The sequence below is a fragment of the Hetaerina americana genome, unplaced genomic scaffold (assembly GCF_022747635.1).
Source record: "Hetaerina americana unplaced genomic scaffold, ioHetAmer1.1.p SCAF_11, whole genome shotgun sequence".
NCBI classification, from domain to species: domain Eukaryota; kingdom Metazoa; phylum Arthropoda; class Insecta; order Odonata; family Calopterygidae; genus Hetaerina; species Hetaerina americana.
In genome coordinates, this window is record NW_027286181.1 from 44,619,255 (window position 1) to 44,642,541 (window position 23,287).

At 37.1% G+C, this 23,287-nt stretch overlaps 1 protein-coding gene across 1 annotated transcript; it reads right to left on the reverse strand.

Moving 5' to 3' along the window:
* Positions 1 to 7,073: 7,073 nt before the first annotated feature.
* LOC139701165 (uncharacterized) lies at positions 7,074 to 18,679 on the reverse strand. Its single transcript, XM_071599740.1, has 2 exons — positions 17,896 to 18,679; positions 7,074 to 7,168 (listed from the first exon to the last, which is right to left on the reverse strand). The coding sequence occupies exons 1-2, from the start codon at positions 18,677 to 18,679 to the stop codon at positions 7,074 to 7,076; spliced, it is 879 nt and encodes a 292-aa protein (XP_071455841.1).
* Between the last annotated feature and the right edge of the window lie 4,608 nt (positions 18,680 to 23,287).

Here is a 23,287-nt window from a genome sequence, read left to right on the forward strand (position 1 = left end):
TACGTATGACCCCTATTTATTGTAATTCAAACGCAAAATTTAATTGATAAAGTCACGATTTGCCATATGACTATAAAATAGAGTAAGAATATCTTTTATAAAATTAAATTAATTAACGTAATATCCATTAGGAATACTCGTGAATCATTCAGAAACATTATTAAAATACTTAGTAAAATAGATGATTAAAATTTTCTTGGCGTAAATGACCTGGGAAAAGGTACACAACCGTTTGCATCAAAAGGATAGAAGCCAACAGTGTTACATACGGAGCTCGGTATATAATTCAATGTATTTCGGCCAATTATATGTGAAGTCTTACGCAGCGTTTGACATAGCATTAAGATTTCTGGATTACTTTGTAATTAATTCTTGCTCTCTTTTGTAAGATAGGTCACTACACTCCAGACTAAACTATTTCCTGCGCATGCACATATGTGATCTTTTCATTTTCAAGAAATTTATATCAATGTAGCATTTAAAGAAAACTATAAATCGGTTCAGCATTCATCCGTTTACCATTAGATTTGACAAGCAGTTTAAAATAGTTCGATAAAATGTGAACTAACGCTGTTATAAAATGTTTAAAGTGTCCTGATACTCCGCCAGTTTTTAAGTAGAAATCAAAAATGGGTATTTTTGGGCAAAGACTGCCCAATTTTTGATGGAATAAAAAACGATTTTCAATCATCATCATCTCATATACGTATGATTTCCTATTAAAGGTTCCTGTTTAATCTTTATCTGTCCCATGTATCATTCTTGCTATCATCTTTATGTCACACCCTGCTTTTACGATGGTCCAAATTTTCCTCTGAATCTTTGTTTCTTTGCTTTCCATTTACTTTAGGATTAAGACACCATTTACTTCAATAGACACTCATTCATTTCCTCATACTTTCTTTCTTCCTTCATTCTGTCCAATATGCCTACCTATTTTCTTCCCCAAACTTAACTTCCTGACGTTCTTCCCTCAAATACAATTTTCAACATTTCATCCCTGATGAAAATATTCTGCATCCACCTTTCTTGGCCGCTTTGGTTACATTCCGACATTCCTCTCTCCTCCATCAATATGCCTAGTACTTTACTGTTTGTTTTCCTTTCCGTTCATTTTACCTTTTTCACCCTCCACATCCGCATCTCAAAAACCACTTGTCTACGCCAATCATCTCCCCTCGACGCCCAAAATTCCGCACTGTTCAAAACTACTCTCCATGCCCGTTTCTTTTCTTCTTCCTCACTCAACTTCCCTGTCACGAGCTCCCTTCTTCTTGTGAAAGCTTTCCTGCTTAGCGCAATTCTTATTTTTATCTCCGAAATACTTTGACCATCTTGGTTCAAGACATTTCCAGGTTAGGTAAACTGCTCTAGTATTTGCCCTCCTGATGAACGTTTAACTTAGTTGAAAAGAAACCTTTAATCCCTTAACTATCAAATTAACTTTAATAAAATAATTTCAACTAAATACTTAATAAACCACTTCACTCACTGTCTAATAGCATAGATTAGATTGTTTATTTAAGTTAAATTCTTTAACACAATCACGGTGGGCCGTAGGTATTAAGCCTCCCAATTCTCAACCTGAAGGCTTAATATGATAGGATAGGGGTAAGCTTATCTAGTGCTAAGCGCTAGTAATCTTTTTATATCCACATACCATGGCTGGAGGGGGAAATTGTTATTTTCCTGTACCACCTGCGTTTTTTCAGGAATATCTGTTACCCTAGAAATCGCATAACTTGGGTGAAGCATACGTACTTAGAAACATACTTAGAAATCGCATTACTTGGGTCCTGAGGTGTCACCAGAAATCAAACTAAGGCCCTCCGATCTGTAGCTCACAGCTTTACTCACTGAACAATTACGCCACCATAGGTATTAAATCAATAAGATCAAATTATTTTTGGACATTCTTTAGACAATCAGTAAACAAAATTATGAGGAGAAGAACTAAATAGAATACCCTACCGAAGATCTTAAAGCTCCTGGATTTTTAACTCTTTCTAAAAATCAATGAAAAGGACTAAATGTATAATAATATCTGAATTTTAAAATATAATAATATTAATACTCTGTACTTTTCAAAATTCCATACTTTTTCATTGAAAATGTAATTTATGGGTTTCCTTGGTGCACATTTTTTTGTAAAAGTATTAATCAAAGTTAAAAAAGATAATTATCACGCACTTCTCTAATAAAAATGTGTTAATAGACCGCATCAGGTAAACATAAATTAGCAAAATATTGTAGATTTACCACACTAAGACAATTCTTAATCCGCTTGCAGAGAAAGCTTTTACTGTATTCAATTAAATAAAACTAAGCTTTTCCACGTGCATTTTACGGTGCGCAAGCACACGGTAAGTTAAAATACATGTGCATAAATTAAGTAAAGCTTTCTCGGGGAAGAATGCTCACCGAGAAAAAAAAGCAAATTCCTTTAATTAAACTGGCTTTTTCTCCTTCACTCGACGCCTCAAAGAACTGCGTGAGGTTCATTAATACCCTCTTCCTTCTCAAGACCTTTCCTTGCAAATTTCTCGCCTTCAATGCTTCTGCCGTCTCTTTCCCTCATCCCCTCCCCTTTCCCTGCCGAAAACTCCACTCTCCTCATTCCTCCAAGCCTCTCCAATTACATTATACACGCGTAGTTCCACATTGCCAACAAAACGGTCTTGAGACCCCCGCAGCCCAAACCTCCTGCTGCCACTCGACCCACCACCCCTTCGCTGCGCCACCACCCCCTTCATCGCCCCTCATTCCTCGCGCGACACGACCTCCCGACCACCAACCCTAACCTCTCTCTCCCTCCCTCCCTCGTAGGTGAGAAGTGAAATTAAAACCACTCCATTTCACGAAAAGAGAATTCTGGGAGGGCGGAAGAGAAAGAGGTGTAAACCCCTTGCCCGTGGGACCTAATAACCGGAGACCGAGAATTATTCGTCAGGCTTTGCGTACGGCACGTCTCACAAAGGAAGAAATCTCTTTCCTCATCACCTAACTCTTCCCTTTCCAAGCATAACTGTGAAGGGAGTCATGACAGCTCCTCGGGAATCCTCTGCCACTGTCTTTCGAAAGTGACTCTGGCGTTTTTTCTTAAGCAAAGAGTACATAAATAGCCACCTGCACACGCTCAATTATGTACGTAGAAACATCTACACGCAAGTACGTGTAAATATGGAGTTCCTAAAAAGTTTCAAAATAAATCACCAATCTCTGACGCTTTGTCAATTAATTCGGTGGCGTTGAAACACGGAACGAGATCATTTCCACGCAAGGGCCATATAGATTGCTGAAATTGGGTGTCATGGGATCGGATCTACACGTTAGGTATTAAAAATACTTTTCCTTTTAATACGAGAAAATACAACGGAAAAATATAATTTACTGGCCACAAATTATTGCTTAAATAAAGTGATAATCAATCAGGGGTTGGTTCTCCTGATGGGCCGTTTGCTCCTCCCAATCATCTATTAGTTGATAGAACGGCATGAACAGCATAAATATAGTATAAAAAGGATATAAATGAATTTTTTAATGGGATTCATTTTTATTAATTTATTTTTATAGCTCCACGTGGGAGTTCCGTGGTGCCAATGACAATTTTGGTATTACAACTTTCAGTTTGTAATTTAGTTAGTCTTATTATATCCAGAAGAGTATAAATTCGTCTTAAAAATACATAAATACAAAATATTTCATTGTTGCAAATAGGCAGGTGTTGTCTGCCAAGTTAACAAAAACTATTGATAGATTACAACAATAAAAAATCATTTTAGAATTTAATACTGCTAAGACTACGGAAATTGACAAAAATAAATCCCAACTAGGTAAATAATAAATTAAATGTAAAATTAATGCAATTTTTTGTTGGGAAATATGGAGCAAGAATAAAATAGAGAACCTTTCATTCTCCGCTCGCTTTAAGAAAAATCATTTGTGAGGACCTAGGGAAATGTTTCAACCTACTAATATATTCTATAATATTTTCATAGCTGGTATTTATAATTCGCCTACACCAAAATCTTCAGCTATGAGTTATTTCAAAGTAACCTCCAGACAGATGTAAAAAAAAGCTTGTGTTTTAATGGAAATTTATTCTTTTGAAAAAATTTGTCATTTGAAGCCTTTTTCATGACTCCATTCCATTAATAGGCATGAATACTAAAGCGTGTTTAATGCAGCTATGCACTCGACTTCATTAATGCTCAATGCTCCATATGCTCATAAGTCTTCGATTTTGTGTCTACCATTATCTGTTCCATGCAAGGCATCAGTAGTTCTTCTGTGTACTTTGCCCTCCGTGGAAGTCCAAGGATATTTCAACCAATTTGTGGATTGCAGTTTGGTTGTTATAGTTGAGTTCAAGACCATTAATTAGCTGCGCTGCTACGTCATCCATTCCAGAGCCCTTACTTGGCGCGGGAAAGCTTAATCGGAGCATCGAGTTCTTCCCTCATTAGAATGTCTTCTTTATCGTCAACGTCAAAAGTTTATTCTCCTTCAATTATCGTTGTACTAAGTTTCCAATTCCTGGGCTTTTCTAAGTCCTCTTACAACCTCTTCACTTTTTTCTCATATTCAATTGGAATTTCGTCGCTGTTGTTCCCATGTTGTTCCTGGTACTACTTGAAATTATCACTCTCTATCCTTGGAACTTATTTCCATATTTTGCTTACAATTTATATCGCTGAACGTGATAATTTCGCTGAGATTTTTTCTTCCTCCACCCTTCTCTTGTATTTATTGTCTACCAACCAATCTCATTTGTCTTATTTTATATTAGTATCAACCCCACCCTAACAGTTGTCGAATGCGGATATTTTCTTCTCCAGCTGCAGTCAGTTCCATGAATTCTTTATGCATCATCTTACTTACGTATTTCTTTCCATCGTTGGTTTGGAGGATTTCCTCTGTAATTTCTTCCTTTCTTTCTTTCGTTCGATTTCTCTCTTTTCCGCATATCTTTTGTGCCTTTATTTTCTCTACTTTCTGTTTCGCAACATCATCAATATTCTTAAAATCAAAATTGACACATATTTCCGGGAATTTTTGCTTACGTTGACTTTTTTCACCTTTCCCCCTGGAAAGAACGAAAGCGTGTTTAATCAATCCTCTTTCTCCATGGTGCTTCCATGAATATTTTCTTTAATAGATGCTTTAAATAGGCTAATTACAGATGCAAATTAATATTGTGATCAAATTTCCACCAGTCTTTTTCCTCTTTCGTTCTTTTTAGTCTAGAGCACGTTTTAAATTCGATAGGTTTCATAACCCTGCAATTCAAAGCGTTTGTTACAAACTCCCGAATACAATAGCACCATAAAATACCAGCGGCATCTCGTTATCTATAAATTTAATTATATGACGACTAAAGATATATTTTGCAACATAGAAGAATCTAAAATTGAAGATTTTGTACATTAATGTAGCCCAAGGCACTTGAAAAATAAATTCACCTTCCTTTTGTCTCCTCTCTGGTCGCTCTCTTACATTAATCCCTATGAGTTAGTACGTTAAAATACAATTTTCTTAAACTATACTTGAACTAATCTGCATCAGTTTTAGTTTTTTAAATCCTGCTTTATAATCCAATTGTTCTGAAACCGAATCAAAATAGCATGAAAAATCAATAGTACTAATTGCCTGGCAACTTACTGCATGTCTTTTAACAAAGTCATCATCAAGCTAATTTTTTTTTCTTACTAGATCTACTTATCTAGAAGTTTTTCTTCTGTCTCCATTCTGGATGAAAATATTAAACTAAAGTTAAGGTAATGAGGGCTCATCAGAAAATTCTCTTAACAGTTTCATTTAAAAAAAACAACGCTGAAATTCCGTCTCAGTAGGGTACGAACTGCTTTCCGCTCGGTCGAAATCGTTACACCTTCCTAGGGAAGGTGAAGGATTCTTTCCATGCTCTTTAAACTACGTTGGTGATTTTTATTTCCGCAAACGACGCAGCAGATATCTCCGGGAGGAGAAAGAAGACGCCAGACGAATATTCGTGGAAATATGAGGGACTCCTGCATTAATAATTCCGTCACCCCAGAAGCAAACTTGCGTTTTCCAAACACTCACTGCAACTCACAAAGAGTCGGAACGTAAACGGAAAAAAAGCACGGATCTCCCTCACCCCCCCCCTCCACTCACACCGTGACCCTTGGGGACTGTCACTCACGTATGAGAAGTAAATATGAGAGATGGGCGCAAATGGGGGAGGAGGAAGACGAGAGAACGGTGGCGGAGGCATATAATCATTTTTCTATTTCCACGGTGTTCTTGGGGAAAGCGCGCTCTGAAGAGAGAGGTCCTTCACTCCGAAGCGGTACCTACGTAAAAACCCTTTGCTCGAAAAAAAAAGTTCTCGCGTCCGCTCTCTTCTAAAGCCCTTGCCTTACTGAGCTGTGTTTCTCAAAGTTTATGCTTTCAACAAAGAATATTGTCACGGTTGCCTTATAAAAATAGTCAGTAATGGCTACCTTACCCTTTAACCTGAGACGAACAATCGCTACGATTAAAATACATACGACCTGCAAGTGTATGTCAATGCCAAATTTTTATTATCTATATCACTTGATGTGGAAATTTTATATAACTAGAGTAATTCTATGCAATAATTTGTTAATATTTAGACCTAAAATGCTAATTTCCAACGACAATAAACGCTTTTGCCTAGTGCATATTGTATAAATGCATATTTATATTTATTTTGAGGTAAAAATCCCTCGGATTCTTCTTTTTACACTGATATATAAATTCAATTCAGAATGCAATAATTACAAAATTGTTATTTCCTACTTCGTATTTACCAATTTAGTATTTTTTAACGTTTAAAATTGCATGACTTCATAACAGCTGCGAAATATCAAAGCTGGAAAATAAGTAGATGACAATAATTTATACTAATCAAATTCTAATTTAAGCTTCTTTTGAATGAATTTATGTAGTGTAACATTTATTCAGAAAAAGCATTAAGCTGACTCGTAAAAAATGGAGCGGTGTTTTTATGGCCCTGGAACCCCATTTCTTTTACGACAATGGGTTTGAATTATTACATTCCGAGGCTGTTATCTATGCCACTTTCCATTTCCTGAAGATGGGGCGGAATAACGTAGCCTGAATATTCTCTGTTGCAACAGCTGCAGCTCAGAAGTTTGAATTACTGCACCACGAAGAGATATGAGAAATTTGGAGATGACAAACATAACGCTACGGGAATCATTATCATTATATATATGCATTATTTCTGTAAATCCACTTTTTATATGTTTCCATTTTACTCTTGAAGATCTCAGTACTTTCTCGTGGGTATGGGTTTTCTCGAAATGGTCGTTTACTCTCTTCAACGGGTGGTCTTTTGTAAAAATATTTCAATTAAGAATTTTAAGAACTAGAGATAAACTTTCTTTATTTTCAGAGAAAGTGAATTTGTGTAAAGATACGCAGTGGATTATTTCTAAATTGTTTCTGGAACTGGACTTATTCCAATAATTTATTTAACATATATTCGTTACTCCACCACAAGACACACGCTGATATTCATTCAAGGCGAGTCGTTGCATTCATACACAAGTTCACTCAAAGACTTAAAGAATAATGCCACAGTTAAAATATCTCTTTACAAATGAATCCAAAAATACGCAAAAACCATAGTTGAAGTACTGAATTCATCCGTTGAGATTTTATGTTATTCATACGTAAAAGTCGCAATAAGTCGGCTATATAAAGCTTACCTAATTTATAAAAGTGTTTGATGAAGAAAATACTATGTTACAAAATAATTTCCCAAACTCTAGTAGGTATTTCCCATTCAACATCTTACCGATGATTCCGTATCAATTGTACTATCCCTGTGATCAAATAGGAATCCTTAAAAGTAAAAAATGTACCGCAGATTCACATGCACGAGACTTTTTGCAAGATATTTTAAATGTTTCGATATCATTGTTACTAGGCCCTTGAAACCCCATGAAAACTCGAAGTTTTAGCACGACCACAAGCTCTTTCGAAGGATGATGGTATATTTTGTAAGAATTAGTGGCCGTAATTTATCTCTAAACAATGAACCGTTTAAATACGAGTACTTCCCCTCCCCTCCCCAATCATAACCAGCACCTCATCATTTGCCTTCCTTTCTGTTCATTTCCCCTTTTTCATCCTTCTCCACACCCACATTTCAAAAGCCTCCAATCTACGCCAATCATCCTGCTTCGATAACTGTGTTTCTGTGCCGTACATAATTACGCTCCATGTCAAAGTTTAAACGAGCTTTTTCTTAGCATCTTTACTCAACGTCCCTGTCATCAATTCCGTCCTCCTTGTGAAAGCCTCTTTGCTGGAATAGCTAGGCTCTTCCTGGAATATCGTATAACCTTTGTTTTGTTTCCATTTATTCTTATTCCATACCTATCGCACTGAATTTCCCTGTCTTTAAGTAATGTAAGCCTGCAATTTGTACATATTATAGTTAAATAAACGAAGAAAATATTTACAACATCTTCTTAGGGATGGTTCATCATTTTCCCTAATAAATATGAGAAATATTTAGCAATATATATTTTGTAAGCTTGTATAAGGGTAACAAATTAATAATTTTTTTAAATTAACTAAACTAAGGCCGTATTTCCATGACCTTCTACCAAATGCCCACGGAGTAGTGGCTGGCTAGCTGGGAATTTTGATTGAATTATCATATTCTATTTAGCACTTATGACTTTGTGTGAAGGTGGTCAAAATGTGAAAACCGGCATGGAAATTGAAAAAAAATTCGATCAAAGGTAAGTGATTGTATATTTCAAAGTTTAATTGAAATATAACAGCATGTTTTACATAATATTTTAATTGCACTTTGAAATATAATATCAAAAGTCAAGCAGTTTTTCTAATTTCTCCACACCCACATTTCAATGAGCGATAAGATATATAATTATAGTTTCACCTTATTGCTCATTGAAATGTACGTGATTCTCAACCTAAGTGACGAATATGCAATTTAAAGAGTACTGATCCCTTATACTGAGGGTTAAATTTGAATCGGAAACACGTTCATCACAAGGATATATCAAAGAATTCCATTTCATGAAAACTAGAGAGAAATGCTAAAAATATTTTTGAAAAATACACTTCTTAAAAAGAGACAAACTAACAGATTTATCCACTTGGATGCAATCAATAAAGCATTGAAACTATGTTTAAACTTTTAACTGGGCCTTGAATGAGGAGGTTAAGAAACGGCTCGTCAAAACTTTGATATGAAGCGTGGTTTTTTTACGGCGCAGAAACATGTTTATTGAAGCAACATGATAATCTTAAATTTGAGGATTTTGAAATGTGGGCGTGGAAAAAGATGTAGAAGGTTTAGTGGGCCGAAATAAAATGAAATGAGGAAGTGCTAGGCATGGTGTGGAAGCAGAGAGGATTGTTACGAGAAATCGAAATGAGGCATGAAAATGTTGTGTTTTCCAATTGTATAGTTTGTGTCCAAAACCTACCTTAACTGATAGAATGCCAATAATAATTATTATAAGGGTGGGTTTAATTAGTAATAAAAAAGTTAAAGAGAAAAGCTTGATTGGCGATGAAGGTCAATGATTTTTACACTTTGAAATATCTGTAGTTCAAAATAATTCTAAGCAACCTTAGAAAAAGGAGAGAACTTACGAACCAAGCACATTGTATAATTCTATTTTGTTGAAATATTTTCTTTCCTTTAAACATGAACATACAAAATCATAGGGAAGTAATGTCACATCATTAAAATATTCCCACATAAATATTACGGTTACAACTAATCATTTCAATGAATTTCACCTTCTGTGTACATTAAAGTATTTTAATATTAACTGCAGCATAGTATCCTACTTCAGCTCTGGACCCGATCCAGAACATTTACCATTGAATTATAGTAGTATTACGCAGGTACCCTGTTATTAGCTATATACCTCTTACACTATTCTCCCTATACCCTGGTTATACCCATATACTACATTTTTAGTAAGAAAAAGATAATATTAGTAATAGAAAATTGAAAATAATAGAAAGGTTATACAGTTCCGGAATTTCAGGTTTCCAAATTTGAACCTTCGAAGCTCAAAAACTGTGCAACAACAACTAATTTAATGAATAAACAAAAGTTCAATCAATCGTAAAGCTTTAACATCTAAAATTATTTGAAACACTTACAATTTCTAATTTCAAACGCATCATAAAATAATCCAGCTGTGCTATATATTTGCGTGCAATGGTTCATTACGCAATCAAAACATTACCGAACTTAACAAGATGAATCTCTATAGCTTTGCGACTTATAAATAGTCAATATTTGATAACTAGGGCTAGGTTTCGAGCCAATTATCGTTAAACGTATAACACAAGAACCAAAAAACTACAAATCTTTCAAATACTATCCAATTAAATTAGATATTATACATTAATAAAATTGACCTTTAAGAAATTAAATGCAGGTGAGTTAATAATGGTATCCTAAACATATGCTTGTATGAACTAGTTCTTCCTGCTGTAGTTGATTAGGAAGAACTGAGATGAAATGTAAATTTTATCTTGAAACATAAAAGAAATAAATTATCCTAAATTTCACTAATTTTAATTTCATTATATTTAACCATTGCATTTAAATTATTTTTCAAGCATTTTATGTACTGAAGATGTGATGAAAAAAATGATTTTTTTTAATTAATGACTAAAATAAATGACTAAACTAAAATTTCCTCCTCTAAACTATTTGGATTGCATTAAATGGAATTATGTTGGAGAGAGGAATTCAAGCTATGCAAAGTAACACAAAGAATACTTGAATTCTGTCAACAGCAGTGCACCACAACTGATCTCTGTTAAAAATCCCTACCATAAATACAGTCTAATAGTAATGAAGTCCTGAACTTGAGTTTGTATGCACAAGCTTATATCTTTATCATGATGAATGAGTGAAAGCTACGCATGTAGAAAACACCGGTCGCGACCTCCTGTCTTAACATTGGAGATAAGGAATCCGGGGTTCACCCGTTGGGTTGACTCATTTGCGAGCATCTTTGCTCACTTGGCGTAACCCTTTCCGAGCGTTCCAATTGCTTCGTGACTCCAAGAATCATGCCGTCAGCTCCTGAGCGTCAATTCCGATCGCCAAATCACCAAAGCAGGTGATTTAAATCGTCCAGATGCATCCACCGTCGGTTTTCCTCATTTCCAGCGTCCACCTCGTGGGCGCGTCATTTCTTAAAGCCAACCTGGCCGACCCTAACTTCCATACCTCCGCCCAACCCTAAGCACGTCAACCCATCCGCCCCTTCTCCGCTCGGCGTGAGGGAGGCAGAGATTTAACATGCGTCATTACTCGCCTCGAGCCGCTCCATTCTTTCCGCAACCCTAAAAACATTCTCTGCCCCCTCTTTCCTATTCTATTCCTTCTCTATCTCTCTACCTTCCTCTCCTCTTCCGTTACGTCCCCCGCGGAGGTCACCCTGTGGGTGTATCCCGTACATTCGCCCCATTTCGCGCGGACCTTTTAAAACATCCCCACCGTCCGTATACTCGCCCGCGAAGGAGCAGTGGGGTGGGTTGCAAATTCATTGTGCCGCCGTGTGCAAACATCACCCGACGCCCCGGCGCTGACTGACTCCGTGGTTCACGGCTCCCCTTCCCTCCGCCCGGCTACACGCGCAGGGGAGCGATGTCAAGCCAAATTAAATCATAACGACACCAGCGGCCATTCTCAAAGGGGGAAAGGGTGGCGGAAGGGGGGAGAGGTGGTGGGGGTGGACGGGAGGGATGGGGAGGGAAATATATGAAGGGGTCCGAAAAGGATATATAGGGTTCCCGGCGTTATCCCCCGCGTACACATTTCGTACCTATACGTAAGCGACCTCCGCTCTTTGTTTGCACTGCGTGATGAAAAATTCGCGGAATAATTAAAAATGTGACTGTGGGAAGGTGGATAGGGTATGGGAAATGAGACGAAGTAGCAGCGCCCGGTCCAAAAACAGTGAACAGAGGTGGATTACCTGATCCGTTTGGTAGTGGGAGGTATTGGAAAGCGCAGGTTTTAAATTTTTTATGGTTGGTTGGTAAATTCTGCGGCCTATTAGCTTAATTATGATAGTATATGGTGATAACTGGAGCATATCTAAGGTCCATCTGTTCCTTTTCGGGTGAAGTTTCGTCCGCAGTCAATTTTATTTCTTCCATGCACTTCTTTGGTCTTGTCTCTTTAGAGCACATCAGTGTATACGGCAAAATGTGGCAACAGCAGACAATTAATTTCAACGATGCATACTCAAAGGAAAGATCCATAATATGTAACGCATGATAGTGGTGAGAGCTGGACATAGACGTCATATCGCAAGATGGTTTCATTTATCGATTGATTTTTCTTGGAGCAATTTGATCACTCGATGGAAAACAAGTTCCTCATCACCGATACCTACATGATCCTTTAAAAACCTCATTATGTACTTATTTATACCATAACTATATGTCTAGTATTGAAAGAGACATACTAAACTAAATAAAAGGATATTTTGTTGCATAAAATTATTGCAATTTTATTTCAAGGACTTAAATAATGACCAGACTAAAAAATCATTAATTTTGTGCTGTTAAATAAATATGCAGGAATTTCAATTTAACTTAACTTCGTCAAGCCAACATCTGTTTTTATTTTAAAATTGTGGTAGGCGTGTTTTGGAAGGCCTATTATTTAGGGATTTTTAACAGCACATAGTTACGATGACAAAGGTAGTATTATTATTTTTTCGATTAACGATACACCAGATAATTGATAAATACTAATTTTAATCAAATCAAGTTGACATAGCTGCTTATTTAACGGTGAATGTCATTTTTAGATACATTCGCTTCTATCGTATAATAAGTATAAAATGATTCGCTAGCTTTTATGATGTCAATAGTTACCTGTCAGAGGGTTTCAATTAGGCAAATGTCAATTGTGGAAATTGAATTACTAAAATTGTTTTAATAATTTTAAATCAACGTGCATGAACAGAAGTTGAGATGTGAGTTAAAATTAATAACGCGATATTCGGGTTCAATATTTTTAAACAGTGTGTATTTTAGACGGGAAAAATGGGCTGTAAACTTGCTTGCTAAATTATTTTAGGAACATTGTCGAAGTATTATTATCTATGGCTACTGTTAATTTCGGGAAAATATAAAGAGATTCTTGCAAAGTGAGGCAAAAAGCCGAGGCATTCTTAGGATTGATTCGTGAGGGAATTGTTGAAAACTTAGGAGATCCATATCAGTTCTATACTTATGCCAGTGTTATTTTAACCCACTTGTATGGGATTGAAATTACCCGGAAAGTCCACTCCTCTCTCCAGCACGGTTTTCCCATAGCAAAAAGGTTTCTCTGGCCCTCACAAATCACGTAACTGCTTGTCCCGTCTTCCGGGGTTATAAGGGCCAATGTTTCATAATGTCAACAGATTATGTGCTCACTCATTTAACAGCTTATTTGAATCTATAACTACCTATCGCTCAAATATTCGTGGTAAAAATTCTGTTTCTTTCAAGGATCCCGCTTGAATTTCAATGCTTTCGTAACTGAAATTTTTATGTTAAATTCATACACTAGTAAAATGAGTTTACAGAGTTTAAAAATATTATAAGCCATTTTTCCTGAGCAGGGGGTCTGACAAAAAAATTATGGATAATCTCCCTTCTAATACCATTGATGATGATTAATACAATCATATGAGATAGGTGGTTTTCTACATTGGAGTTATTCCCGATTAGTTACCCTATAATAGCATATATGTTATATATTGTTAATAATTTATTCAACTAAATATAAGCATTTTTTGCATAATAATGAATAATTAGCAAAGGTAACAGCTAAAAAACATTCTTAGAAGATAATTAAATAGTACCAACAATTACCCAGGCTAATACCAGTTTGGATTTTGAAAGGAGAGAGAAACGGGTGATGTCGTTACAGTGATCCGAACATTAGTAGAAAGTGGCCCTGAAAATGACGAGGACGTCCTTGTAAGCTCAGAGGATTTTGTGAAGGTATTTGACCTTCAGAGTGGACAGCTTTAATGGATATATTGCGAAATAATAGAGTAATCTGGAGTCATGGATGACTTGATTCGAAATTTGTGTATGAATCAGAAGAAACAGGTAACGGTAGGACACGGAGAATCGGTATGGTAGTGATGGGCGGAGAAACGATACAGGGCTGTCTGTTACCACTGGTTATTATCACTATACGAGTACATACTGGGGAAAGAAACATACAGGGTGCGTTCAATCAGTATCAGGACTGGTTTCAAAACTCAAAATTTATTGCATTTATCATTGCAATTACTTAATAATCTTCAAAATACATTCCTCCTGCATCGATACATTTAGTTCAGCTTGTCTGCCACTCCTCAAAAGCCCGGTTGAAATCGGTTTCCGGATTACGGTTGAGAGACTTTGTCGTCATCACTTGAACCGCCTCGATGGAGTCGAACCGATATCTTTTGAGCCCCCTTTTTATTCGCGGAAACAAGAAAAAGTCAGGTGGAACCAGGTCGGGAGATCAGGTTTACTTACTAATCCGAATAAAGTAAAGGCTACATCATATGGGGACCAAAGTACAATAAGTTTGATGATCCCATGCAAATTAAGTTGTAATCAGGGCAATCAACAAAAAGATAGAAAGTAGTAAATGATTACTTAGGGGATGGTCAGTTTGGGTTTCACAAGAGGAGATGCAAACGTGATACAATTACAGTAATGAGTTCACCAATCGAAATAAATATAGAATTCAATTAGGAAGTTTGCCTGTTTCGTAGATTTCGAAAAGACGCTTGATGGAGTGAATTGGGAAAAATAATTGGTATATTGCAGAAAAATAGGAATAGATTGGCGTGAGAGGAGCCTAATCCGCAACCTATAAATTTATCAGATTGATCAGTTGCAAGTGGGGGACGAAGAGTCCTGATGGGCAGCGTTAGGAAGAGGCATGAGGCAAGGTTGCCCATTATCACCGCTGCTGTTCAATGTATATGCGGAGGAAATGATTAAAGAGACATGGGAAAACTGGAGGTAGGAATGAAAGTTGGAGGGGAATTCGTAAAAATAGCTAGGTTTCCTGATGACCAAGCTCTAACTTTTCAGTCAGCCAAGGGGCTGCAAGCATTTCTGAGTGAATTGGAAACTCAGTTCGATAGATATGGGAAGAGAATGATTATTAAATAAACAAAAGCCATGCAATTTTCCAGAAAGAAAAAGGCTAAGCCAAACATCAAAATAGGAAGGCCAAACCTAGAGCAGGTAGAACATTTTACGTATCTTGGAATTATTTTGGAGGAACGCAGTCCAATAGTAGGCATGTATGGAAAAGAATTACGTTAGGAAAATAGGCTTTCACCAGGAGGAGGGAGTTGATGACAGGGACCTTGATTAAGGAAGTTGAGAATAGACTCGTCAAAACTTTGATACGGAGTGCTGTTATGTACGGCGCGAAAACGACGTCACTGAAGCAGGAGGATAGACTTAAGTTGGTATCATTTGAAATGTGGATGTGGAGAAGGATGGAGAATAAAAAGAGACGTTTCAGGCGTGATATGGTGGAATATCATGATTAATTAAAAATAGCAATTTTCCACAAAAATAAAATTTAATGCGACCGGTTTCAATGTTACTACATCATCATCAGGTGATAGTTAAACCTCAGAGTCCAGTATATATATGATTAAAGGCAAGTAAGGGGAGGGTGGAGGAAAAGAGGGGAAGAGGGGGGAAGGTGGAAGGCAGAATGGGTGACTATGTGAGTGGGGTGGGGGGAAGAGGGTTGGGGAAGACAAGGTGCAAAGACCCTAGGAGTCCGGAGAGCGCGTCGTGGCCGAATGGAGGGGGGTGTCTCGTTGAGGGTGTCCCACGGTGCGCCGCAAAGCTCTTCGGGCCGCGGGGGAAGAGGACGGGATCGGGGGTTTTTCCCTATGGTCGTGGTCTGGGAACAAGGTATCAATACACAAATAAGCACTGAGTTGAAGGGTAAAGAGTGGGATCACTGTATAGTTTTAAGGGGGCGCCCTAGCGAGGTTTTAGGGAAAGGGTGTAGGAGGGAATGTTATCACTAGCACATGCCGAATAGGGGGGGGGTTGGATTGTCCCGCAGCGGTGAACCTTCCCTCCTCGTCCGTGAGGAAAGGGGTGGGGACTCGGGGTTTCCCACTTGTCCGGGAAAGCATGGTCTCCGTCTGCAGAGGGGGGGGGGAAAGGAAGGAAATATCCAATGAGAAGGGGCAAGGGATCACTGGTCACATGTACGTCTTGGGAAGGTGATGGAGAGGAGGGGGGAGGGTGAAGATAAAAATTGGACTTCGTTGATCAGCTCCAAGTCCTTGCGATGTAAGATTTCCAGCTGTTCCATGGCATCCAGCTTCCTTCCTTTTTCCAAATTGTGAAGCACTTTGAATTCGAAATTGCTGAAATGGTTAGAATCGAGAAGATGTTTGGCAAATAAAGAGTTGGTATGACCTGTTATGTAGCCTTTCCTATGTTCCCCGATACGTGTCGAAAAACTCCTGCCAGTCTGACCAATGTAAATGGCCCCACAATCACACCGAATTTCATATACACCACTTTTGGTGTTGCAGTCTATAGGATCTTTGTTTGAGCATAGGGCTTTATATAGAGTATTGGGGGTATAAAAAGAAATGCGGAATTTGTCTTTGGGAAACCTGTTCGCGATTTTATATGACACAGAGTTATGGAATGGAAGTTTGCACCATTTGCGCTCAGAGACTGTAGTGACTGCAAGGGAGATGTTTAATTTCAGGGTCTGTTTCTTAAGTTTTTTCTTCAGTATATTATCAATTATGCGGACATGGTAACCGTTCTTAAAGGCTATGTGCTTGATCGTATTGAGCTCTCGTTCGAAGTTGGATTTGGACAAGGGGATACTGATTAATCTGTGGATCATGGAATTGAAGCTGGCTAGTTTGTGGGTGAAGGGATGGCAGGAGTCTGAGGGTATCACTTGGTCTGTATACGTGGGTTTCCGAAATATTGAAAAATGATGTGTGCTTCTTTTTATTTCAATAGTGAGATCCAGGAAATTGATTTTATGGTCCACTGCCGATTCCATGGTGAAAGTTATAGATGGGTGGATGGAGTTTATGAAATGTAAGAAAAGGTCTAACTGTCTATCACTGCCTGTCCAGCAGCATAAGATATCGTCCACATATCTAAACCAGTATAAAATGTTATTCTTGAATCTATTTTCACTTAGGATCTTGTCCTCTAAATTATCCATAAAAACTTCTGCGAGGAGAGGGGAAAGGGGTGACCCCATAGCCAGACCATCCTTTTGTTTATAGTAGGTGCCACAGAATAAAAAATAATTTTGGTCTACACAAATTTTGAGAAGTGAACTTAATTCATTAATGTGGTGTTGGTTCACATTAGCGTTGATTAATATATTTTCAGCGTAAATTAAAGTTTCATGCGTCGGAATGGAAGTAAAGAGACTACACACGTCAAACGATACTAGCTTAGCGTTGGGTGGTAAGGTGAAGGGCAGAAGACGTTCAGTTAAGGAAATGGAGTTTTCTATTGAGAATCTGGGTTTGAAGCCTGAGAGTTGTCGATAGATCGAGTTTAATTTTGCTGCTAATTTTTGCACTGGAGCACTGACACTAGATACGACTGGTCTAATGGGCACGTCTTTTTTATGTAGTTTAGGTAGACCATAAAGTCTTGGGGGTAAAGGGTTCATGGTGGTTAAGAAGAATTTTTCTTTATCGTTGAATATGTGGACGCAGGAAGCGATGGCCTCTTTGACACGCTTTTGATAATTGGGAGTAGGATCTTTCGGGAGTACATCAAAGGCGTTGGCGGATATGAACTTTAGGCACTTACTGGTATAATCGTCCCTATCTAGGATGACAGTGCAGTTTCCCTTGTCAGCTTTACTGAGCACTAGTTGGTTTTCTGCCTTCAAATCTCGGAGTGACTTTAAGATCACACCTTCGGATGATCTTCGGGCAGGGATGGAGTGGTTCTTTATGTCTGTTATTATGGTATCGGCGACCAGATGCTTGATACCACGGGGTTGATTGGATAGAGCAACTTCGCAGTCCGTTGCCAAGTTTTTATAACCTTTGGAAGAAATCGGGATGGCCGGTGCAAATTTCAGTCCCTTATTAAGGAGTGAAAGAACGTCAGGGGAAATTTCACACTTGGAGAGATTTACAACTCTCGTGGCGAATTGGTGTTCACAATGAATTTGGGGGGATGGATCACTGACGGAAGACTCTTGGCTAACACTAGTGAGCCGAAGGAGCTTATGGTTAATCACTGCACGTTTTTTATCAGCAACTGCCACTGCGAGGGACCTCACACGATCATCGAGGACACTAAATTCGACGGGATGCAGTTTGTGGCTGAGTTCTGCATGGAGGTGGTACAAATAGTAATACAAGGAATCCCGTTTCCTGTACCACGTTTTTAGCTCCGTCCGGATCCACACCTTTTCCGCAATGGAGACTGCGCGTTGAGCTGCTGTAGAAGATGAGATAGCCTTGATGGATATGTACTTAGGGGTTACTCCGTATTCGATGCACTTGCTATTAAAGTAAATGTTTAAGGACGCTATTCGGCACTGAACGGACAATTTGAGAAATAACTTTGCCTGGATTGCCATGCTAGCATTACGAATAAAAAGAGACGTTTCAGGCGTGATATGGTGGAATATCATGATTAATTAAAAATAGCCTTTAGCCCGGTCGCATTAAATTTTATTTTTGTGGAAAATTGCTATTTTTAATTAAGGATGGAGAAGATGAAATGGGCCAAAAAGAAGCAAGTAAGGAAGTACTAGGTATGGTGGGTGAGGAGATGGGCTTGTTGGGAGTAATCCTAAAGAGGAAGGAAAAATGGATGAAGGTTTTATTGATCGGTAGTAGGATGTTGAAGACTGTAATAGAGGGGAGAATGTTAGGCAAACGAGGGAAGCGCAGGAGCAGGATAGGGATATTAGACGGAATGAAGGGAGGAAGGAAGTACACAGAGATGAAGAGGGACCTAATGTAGAGTAGGCTGTTTGATTGTATTTTGTTAGGAGTCATAAAATATATATTTGGTAGTTGTGTATATAAATATATATATATATATATATATATATATATATATATATATATATATATATATATATATATATATATATATATATATATTATTCATTCACATAAAAATAAATATAAGGAAAAGGGATTGGTATGTAAACAGCAGTAGTGCAGTAGGGGACCCAGGTATGATTCCGGGTGATACCGCTAAGCAACCTCAGCCTCACCCAATTTGGATGATTTTCCAGGCACCTGATCTCCCTGTGAAACCATAGGCGGTACAAAGAAAGGAACCTGCCCTCCTACCCCGGTGAGTGAATCTCACGCACCTAGGTTAGACCTACATCACCTATCAAACCAACTTTCGGGTGGATAACTGTGATTGATGGATATTTTGGAAATTTCAAGCAAGACATAGAAAGGGCTTGAGGCTTGAGGGAGTAAAATTGGACGGCAACATCATTAAATCAGTTAGATTAACCAATGACGAAGCATTGATGAGTCCAACAAACAGCAACGTACGGTGGGTCACTTTGTTGTTATAGCTTTTTACTAGCGTGCATAGGTTGATTCCCGTTTTTCATTCCACTAGGATAGTATAAATGACTGTGTTCATCTTGTATCTGAGAAAAACTAAGAATTTCCAAGAGGAGAGTGTTAGACGGAATACTCGTACTATATCAATACATTTGAATACAAAAGCTAAATTAATTAAGATTTTGATTTGTCATTTGCATAAAAATGTTTATTAATTCATGTCATATCTGTGTGGCTTGTAATTGCTCAAAAAATATTCTGTTGTCCGTCCCGCCTTTTTTTACAGAAATATTTCTGGGGATTAGGTCCAAAATGCCTTATTAATGAAAGAAACTATATGTAATACGAGTAGAATCAATTGTAAGCGCTTTAACTTTCTGTCGGGGAATTTTGGAATACACATTTTCTTGGCCATTAGAAACAATATCAATGGCATTGAGTAAAATTAGGCAAGTTGCTTTTTTCTGAACGGTCTACCGTCAGATGAAATTAATTTTTCTAATGTCATGAAAAATAATGAGTGAATTATGCGTTTTAAGTATCTGCTTGAGGTAGGAGTTTTATATGCACAAGTCATTGCTAATTTGGCGAAAATTAAACTACATAAACATAAAGCATTAATTATTTTAAGAAGTAAAACGAAACGAAGCACATTAGTGTTGCATTTTATCTAATATTTAGAGAAGGATTAGTATTTATTTGGAGAGTGGTACTTTCTTAGCTGATAGTTTGAGACTGCATGAAAGCCCAAAGTATGTTATTTTAACACTGCTACCCGTGATTTAATGGCAATTAGCTATGCCAAAAAAATTGGATATTATGGTTAACATATAAGATATGAATGTCTGTGTATTCTAATTATCCTATATAAAAATATTTATATATATATATATATATATATTTATATATAATCCTAATATGTAGGGCTAGGACCATATTAAATTTAAAATGTACGTATATAAATATTCCATTACGGCAATGCACCGAAAGGTGGAAAGCGAGCACTGTTAGGCTTAATTACCATATTTAAATTTTCTGTGCTTAAACGATACTGTTTTCACCATTTTACAGTGGAAAAGGTTATTAATAATATATATTTAGCTCAGAAATACTATTGGGCATTCTTACAGAGTGAAATGGCACACTAAGCTGCCATAATGACACAACGGGATCATGGTCACTAAATATAGGGATAATTAACAGCATAATCATTCATACGTCTTTAAAATTGTTGATGCGTTTATGCTCTTTATTTAAGCATAATCTAATATCTTTGTAAACGTTTCTAATTATCTAGTGTAAAATGTTCAATGCAATTCACAAACTATTCTTAATTATGTGAAACAAAAAACATATTCTCAAACATTATACGTGTTATTTAAGTATATAAAGGAATAGGTCGAAAGAAGGGATTCCACATGAAAATACTATATTATCAATTTGAGATTTCCCTTCATAGAAAACGTTTTAAAAGCACGCATAAAGCAGTCGGTTACATCTCATTTAATGACGGAGAGCTGAATATTACTTATGCCCATATGATCTTTTTGAGTCAAAAATTGATAGTGGGATTACCTTCGCCTAATCAACGGATACTGCTTCTCAAACTTTGATATAAACGTGTCGCTCAAGGAATTCCAATTTTTCATCTAGATACAATATCTGGTGTTCTTAATCTATGGTACAATTCCTTCAATTCCAATAGCACCCTTTATTAGGCCTTTTCTTTTTTGGAGTGCATATTCTATCCATTTCATCAACCTTTCTCAATGTTTTATTGCTTCGAGAAAGTTTTCAACGTAGAGAAAGAGGTGTTTTTTATTTTTTTGCGAGGCAGAACGGTTCTCCAAATTCCTTGATCCCATGGGAATATGCCATTGTAATGCACAAAAGCAGTTGGGAGAGTGTGGAAAATGGTCCAGTAAAATTCAGCCGCCTCTTATTTTTTTTTATCGGCTCCCAGACTTTGTTGCTCCCTTGACATTCTGACTTTCCTGTAATAACTGCTTCGTTCCCTGGACACTCCGGTCTCACTGGCCACTCGTCACAAAAAGCTCCTTCAACTTATTCATTGCCGCAGGAGAATTTTTTTGGATATTAATGTTTGGTGAATTTTCATTTGGCATATGCGGAGAAGTACTATTGCAGGACTGCTAGTGTTAGCAGACGAGATCTAGTAACCGATCTATTTGAAATAGTCATCGTTGTTGGAGGCAAAGGATAGAGTTAGAAATACTTCGAGCGAGAGAGTGAAAGTCTATGTTTCATGTGTTTTAAATCGCAACATTAATTAATATGAGGTTATTCCTTTATTTGTGGAAATTTCACAAAATATTACTTTTATAATATGTTGAAAATCATTTGAACACAATTTGAAAATTAGGTTAATGAAGGAGAATGAGGTAAATTGGAGGATACATCAAGTTTATTGAATACGTAAAATAAAAATACGCCGTATAAGTGGATAGTGAGCGAATAAATGATGAATGCAACGAGTAAATGTGCAACTAGGTTTGCCTAGGAAAAGAAAGAGGAAAACGGAATCGAGAATGCGGGACTCTGAAATATATATTTTACGTGAGACCTTGTCAGGTTGCATGGCAGGGCATAAAGGAAAGAGGCATAAAATACATTCGGGGATGGCATGGGTCAGAAGAAATTGTCAGCAGCGTAAAAAGGTAATCTTACTCCTCAGAAATTATTTTTATTTTTTCCGAAAGTGATTCTGAAGCTTGAACTTAGTGGGTGATGCAAATTTGTATGCTAAGCCATAGCTTCTACGTTAATAGTCACTTGATTTTTTATGTTAAAGACTTAAATGAGCGAATATGAGTGCTTGTGCCAGAATATAATAAATATTTTAACGAAATCCATTACCGTAGGATCCATTACACAATCTTAGTAAACATGGATTGTTTTTAATGAATTTTGTGACGTATGTGTAAATCTTTAAAAGGAAAATATCTTCATTTGAATTATCAAATCAGGGGACCATTTTTAAAATCTGCATTAATATATACTAAATAAATATTTTTCATTCATAATAGTATGGTAATTCATTCTTACCATGTCTTAGCGCCCATTTACAAATATTTATTTGCTAACCTACGAATGTATAATTCTTAACATTATCTTAGAAGTAATCATAAAACGAGCATAGAATATTAAACTTGAGTATAAAAATGAATGGAGAAACTAGGTTGGAATAAATGAAGTATTACTTCTTGAAAACGACGATATTTTACATATGGTGGGATGTCGATGGAGTTATCAGACAAAATCGTAGGATAGAAACGATAAATTGGGCGGCGGAGATATATTGAGGTTTTCGTATGGTAAATACTGCAAGGGAGAATTCTAGGCATGCGGAAAGAGTGAAAAAGGCTTTTGGTGGGAATTAAGGCTGGTAGTATTTTTAAGAACTGAAGAATTAAATTTCGGGAACGAATAATTTAAGCTAGCAGTTAATAAGCAGAAGCAAGCGAAGATGAAAAACAATACTTAGGCGCCGTCCTGTGGGTAGGTCTAATTTTATGCCTTTACTTCAGTTTTAATGGCCTTGAAAATCATTTTTCGATTTTGAGGACTGTCTTTTCAGTACTTATACGAATTTATAATACATCAATGGAGCCTACAATGACTGGCCCCTT